General features: G+C 40.7%; 1 protein-coding gene across 1 annotated transcript; it reads right to left on the minus strand.

Annotated features, from left to right (window-relative positions):
- Nucleotides 1–1,085: 1,085 nt before the first annotated feature.
- LOC139743343 (uncharacterized) lies at nt 1,086–1,484 on the minus strand. Its single transcript, XM_071653832.1, has one exon. It carries the CDS (start codon nt 1,482–1,484, stop codon nt 1,086–1,088), a length of 399 nt encoding a protein of 132 aa, XP_071509933.1.
- Between the last annotated feature and the right edge of the window lie 4,961 nt (nt 1,485–6,445).

The raw sequence follows: 6,445 nt of genomic DNA on the forward strand, positions 1-6,445 counted from the left end.
CTTTACGGTTGTGTCTGCCAATGAAAAAAGAATAATATTAATTATATGTTGTAAAAATAGTTAAATTCTGTTATTATATGTATAAGTGCAGTAGGTCACTTGTAGTCGATGATTGAATTATCATTCAATTCTCATTCTGTTTTGTATTGGAAAATTATTTGTAAATGTCGATTTCTGAATATGTGTATAAATAAAACACCCTGTGAAAGGGGGAAAAAATAGCCCTCTAATCCAAAGCACATTTCTCTTGATATACATTTTCTTATAATGATACTACTCCATCAATTTCAGTTAGTGTAGCATAATTTCAGAACATTACACCGCTATAGAAACTCATGCATTCATTTATTCTAAATTTTGTACATGACCACATTACAAATAAAACCTGTTACTGCAGATTCGTCCAAGTTGAGTTAATGGATAAATGAAGTTATTTTCAATCTGAATGCCAATATGATTCCATTTCCAGAAAAAACAATATGAAGGTTGAATTTGCTGATCTTGATCCTTATTCCTAACTACCTCAAAGTAATGCACAACTAATTCGTTTTGCGTATTGTAACTACAGAAAATGAAAACAGATTCTTTAAGCTCGAATTCCTGAATGAAATAAATCTAATTTCAGACATTATTGAAGACGAAATTCAGTACCCTGTTAAGTCTTCACAAAGAGACATCTTTTCTCTCTCTCTGTTCTGCCATGGACGTCACTGCCCGTTGGCGATCACTGATGCAGTATGTTTCCGCCATCTCCCTCTATCGTCGCACGAATGCAGCAATGTAGATCCTCTCTCGCCGACTAATCAAGCCGTTACAGAAAGGAAAGTGAGTCGCTGTCGTCCACGTGATCTCTTCCCATTCACAAATCCAGACAGGACTAGATGTTCAGTTTGCCTCTTCCTCACGACATGGCCCAAAAACTGCATCTGGCGTTTTCTGATGGTCGAGAGCAGCTCACGTTCAGCCGACACCATTTCTAGTACTTCTGTGTTTGATTTTCTTTCCGTCCATGATATTGTCAACATTCGCCTGTAGCGCCACATCTCGAAACTTTCTATTCTGTGTCTCATCGGCTTATTAACTGTCTATGTCTCGGCACCGTATGTCATAGTTGACCATATGTATGTCTTCAAGAACCGTTTTCTTGTGGCGATGGACAATTTGCGGTTCGTGATCACCCTGCGCAAGTTCTGAAACGCTGTCTTTCCAATGCCAATTCTACGCTTGATTTCTTGTTCTGAGCGGCTGTCTGAAGTCAGCAGGCTACCGAGGTAATTGAAAGATGACACCTGCTTCAGCTCTTGTCCATTTATCATTGTCGAACATCGAGGTGGCTGCTCAGTTTTGCTGAAGACCATGGTTACTGATTTCGCGATGTTAATCGATAGCCCCTTTTCCTCGCTTGCTCTGGAGACAACATCCATCAATCCCTGCAACTTCTCTGCACTGTCAGCTAGAATCACCGTGTCATCGGCGTACCTCATGTTTGTGAGTTGACTGCCTCCGATTGCAAAGCCAGGTTATTCGTCCAATTGTCGCATAATTGACTCTGTGTATAAGTTGAACATGTATGGCGAACCAACACATCCTTGTCGCACACCTCGCTCAATATCCTGCCAGTCACCAACTTCTCCATCATGCTGTACTGCAGCTGATTGCATGCCTCCAGTACAGGTCTGCCAACAACCTTTTATCTTCGTCATCAGTGTCTAGCTTGTCGAGTGTCTTGAACAATTCTTCATGTTTAACCTTATCAAACGCCTTCGTGTAGTCGATAAAGCATACATACAGATGTTGCTGCTTCTCAATAGCTCTTTCTGCCAAGCGGCGAATGACGAAGATCGCATTCCGTGTTCCTCTGTCTGGAACAAATCCATATTGCTGCTGTGAAATCTCATTGCATGTTCGACCTCTTATCCGGTTTATTAGCAAACGAACAAGAATCTTGGTTAGATAGCTCATCAAACTGATGGTTCGGTGTTCCTCACATTTGGTAGTTCCTGCTTTCTTCGGTAGAGCAATGAAGATTGATCTACACCAGTCGTCTGGTATATGTCCTTCCCGATATACTGCGTTCATCATCTCTGTGACCGTGTCAAGGATTTCGTCTTCTGATGCTTGTAGCATCTCTACCAGTATACCATCCGGTCCTGCAACCTTCCCGGAAGCGCTCTTCCATATCGCATTTCTGACCTCATCTTTGGTGAATTCCAGCATCCGACGTTCTCCTGCATTGTCATCCCCATTATATGTAGGCTGCGGACCTCTATTGTCAGCGAATAATTGGCCTATGTACTCTCTCCATCTGTCTGATATTGCCGTTTTTTCCATCAAAATTTCACCGCTGTTATCTCGCAGGCAACCGCCGGCAGCTGACTTTTTCCGCTTTCCAGTCACTTTCTGGATGGAGCTGTGCATGTCGTTGTACTTCTTCTCTTCTTCCAGTTTCTGGATGTGATCACATTGTGCGTTCAAAAATTCCTCCTTTGCCTTTCGGCACTCGTATCGCACTTCCCAGTCCAGCTGTTTGTACAACACAGCATCATGGTTTTTTGCTTTTCTTCTCTGATCCATTAGTTGAAGGATATCGACAGTCATCCATTTCTGCTTTGCCTGTCTCGGCTGCTCAGGTACTCTTCCGCTGCTTGTAACAAAGCTTCTGTCAGCCTCATGTTCAATATCTCAGCCTCATCTGATGTCGACTCATCAGTAGTTCTCCCACACGCTTTCTATTGATCAGCTACCGCCGGGTCCGTTCTTAAATAGGTCAAATCGACGTCTTGGCTTTCGAGATGGATTTCTCTTCGCAGGCCGGTTGATCTTTAACCGTAGATTGCAAATCACTGGAACATGATCACTCCCGCAGTCTGCCCCAGGGTATGTCTTCGTTGCTGTAATCCAGCTATGAAAACGATGGTTGATTCTGATATAATCTATTTGGTTACGCACTCCATCTCCTGGACTGCACCATGTGTATAGGCGGTGTTTCGGCTGTTTGAACCAAGTGTTCTTAATCACTTGTTGATGTACCATACACCACTGAATCCATCGCTCACCACGTTCGTTCCTCCCTCCCAGCCCATAGGGACCCAACACATCGTGCTCGAACGTGGTTCCATCTCTACCATGTCCAACTTTGCCGTTCATATCCCCCATGACGATATTTAGTTCACCTGGCTTGCACTGCCGATATAATCAGGGTATTAAAGTACCATTCAGTGACCAGTCGACAACTGGTGACGGAAAATCGAATATTGCGTGGAAATCCCGTCGCCCGTCTGCTATTTCAACGGGAAAATGAATAAAATCTCAATATCCTATTTTCAACTGAAAATGGAACACAGGATAATGGATTTGAATCAGGGTATTAAAGTACCTTTCAGTGACCAGTCGACAACTGGTGACGGAAAATCGAATATTGCGTGGAAATCCCGTCGCCCGTCTGCTATTTCAACGGGAAAATGAATAAAATCTCAATATCCTATTTTCAACTGAAAATGGAACACAGGATAATGGATTTGCTCTTAAATTCTGTTTTTCGCTTTCAATTATAAAGAAATGTCAAAAAATGACTCAAAATCCTATTTTCTGAACATTTCAAAAAATAGGAAATGGAAAACAGGATATCGGTTCGATATTCGTTTTTCCATTTTCCATTTGCAACGATCGCGACGGGATATTGAAGACCGCCCCCAACGGCCACTTTATTTCGACACATAAATCAGTGGTAGCGGTTCGGTATTTTTCAGCGTCTAGAAGAAGAAGACTATACCTTGGCTACGATATGCTACGCACCTCATCAAACTATCCAGCAGGCACAATCATGGGGTGTAGCTCTTTGTAGCGACGTGCTCTGCTGCGAAACGACAAGTTTGTGGAGACTTCCGACCGTAATTATGCGATATTTCCATCTACTGAAAACCTTTTTCTTCTCCGACTGAAACTGAGATGAACTAAGAAAATAGTTTTAGATGAAATCCTCGAATTTCAACAACTTCACCAATCACAATGTCGGTGAAAACGGAGAAAGGAGTTGCGTTTCCCTTTTCAATGTGCTAGGACCAGGTTGTGATTTTGTTTTTGCTGTTACTCTTTATGTGACTGCTCTTGGTTGCTGTGACACACAGACTATTTTTTTTTTTTTTTTTTGAGGGGGGGGGGGGCGAACACCATTCACCACGGGATTTCAGTTCGTACCTACAATTCAATATGCCTCCTCGACACTTTCGTAGAATTCTTCGATTTCATCTTCTGTACACGCGCTGGTAGGTGCATAAAGCTGGATGATATTACAGTTGAATGGCTTGGAGTTCACTTTCAAGACGATCACCCTTTCTGAAACGGCGTAGAATCCGGCCATTGCATCCCGACTCCATTTATATGTGCCTTTCTGTTTCCCGAGTAGACCATGGTGTACCCGTCCACCTTTATTTTCCCCGCTTGCGGCCAGCGCACCTCTGACATTCCCAGAACATCCAGCTTCAATCTCCTCATCTCCAGAACAACGTTTGCAAGTTTTCCTGCCCTGATACAGTGATCTCATGTGCCTATTCTTTTTTTCCGATTTTAGCTGCATGGTAGCATGATGATGGTCGAGGGAGTCTCGTGCTGTTGACGACTCAGCGCTACTGAGTACGATGTCTCGAATAGCATCAGTACATGTATTCATATTGCATCATTGATTCTCATAGCAATTTAAGACGGTGGTTTGCCGTAGCCTTCCGAATCGCAGTGGCTGCTAACTAGCCTGGTCCTGCCAGTCGAGGGGGATTAGGATTGGCAAATTCTTAAAGTTCAATATTTTTCAAATGGAAATCAAGTGTTTTACCGAATCTGCTGAAAAAAAATACGAACCGCTTTCAACGGCTCTGTGAGAAGTTTTGTGGTTTTCAACTTAGATATCTGTAAACGATTTTATGGTGTTGACGAAATCACTCGTCTCTGGCCATACATTTAATTGCTGTTTGAGGGCCAAATGAGATTTCAGGGCCGAATCAAGCGAATTATAATTCGCTTAATTCGGCCCTAAAATCTCATTTGGCCCTCAAACAGCATCTGGTTCACCTCTACTAAAAAAAAAAAATCACATATCAAAATGTAGTTCATACAGATTAATAATAATAATGGTAATAGTGGCTACTTGTATAGCGCACAGGTCCACTTTTCAGTGCTCATGGCGCTTCAAAAATGAAAAGATATCATATATTTACATGCATATACATATTCAAACATTTCAACAAATAAGAAAATGGTAAACAAAAAACATGTACACCAAATAAAGAATACAACATATACCAATTAAAAATACAATATTGATCCAATATTAATGACATACAGCAATTACAGTCCTCAGTATGAAAGGAACAGATAAGTTTTAAGTTTGGATTGAATGACTCTGTAGATGACAGTTCCCTTAACTGAAGAGGTAACTGATTCCACAATTTTGGTCCCATAACGGAAAAAACACGATCACCATACCCATGTTTTACTCTGGGTGTTTGGAGTAAGAATGCATCTGATGATGAACGGTAGCCTTCGTGTTGGATTGTATTTTTGAACAGAATTACTTATGTATATTTGGGAAAAAGAATGAACTGAATGATGTACTAATAACAGAATCTTGAAAATAAACATGGAATCAAACTTATTAGTAAAAGTTAACAATCGGGCAGCAGAATTTGGCAGCCGTTGAAGTTTTGTGACATTTTTTTGTTGTTGAAAAATTACACAACAATGAATTCGAAAAATCCAACCGAGAAGAAATCAAAGCATGAATAAGTATCTCAGCTGCAGATTTAGACAAATATTTACTTATGAAATTTAAATTACGCAACTGATATCGAACATTCCGCTGAATATGAGTTACATGACTTCGAAATGACATTTCCTGATCAAATATGACACCTAAATTACGGGCTGTTTTCGACGGAGTAATGCAAATGCTACCGATGTTGACATGACATGACTGATAGTCAACTTTGCTTAACATATGCTTTGATCCCAATAACAGAAACTCAGATTTATCATCATTTAGTTTAAGGCCGTTGGATGTAAGCCAGATTTTCAGGTCTTTTTTTTTTTGGAACTTTAATTTCCCAATTCACATGCTGCTTCATATACCAAATACATGCAAAATAATGAATAGTACAATATGGAAACTAGAAATATCGCTACGGCTACTGATATGCCTCCGCCATAATGCATGGTTCTCCTAATAGGTCTATAGTACAATGTCTTGACAATGTGTGATGACAGTTTCAAACACTTGGCAAAATATTAAAATGACAGGTTTGACACAAATGTGCTGAATGTTCACTTTCCTAGAACTAGGTTCAATTGGATGAATGATTAAAATGTCAGAGTGCAGGTATTTGGGGAACTTATGATTTTTACTTGACTTTTGACCCTTTAATCAGTTTATGCATTGAGTAATTTTCAAGGTATT

The sequence above is a fragment of the Diadema antillarum genome, unplaced genomic scaffold (assembly GCF_040938485.1).
Source record: "Diadema antillarum isolate AM-2024a unplaced genomic scaffold, OU_Dant_1.0 seq00001070_RagTag, whole genome shotgun sequence".
NCBI lineage: Eukaryota > Metazoa > Echinodermata > Echinoidea > Diadematoida > Diadematidae > Diadema > Diadema antillarum.

What these genes read in the sequence shown, in the direction of transcription:
- LOC139743343 (XM_071653832.1), bottom strand. Translation starts at nt 1,484, where the DNA reads ATGAGGTACGCCGATGACACGGTGATTCTAGCTGACAGTGCAGAGAAG.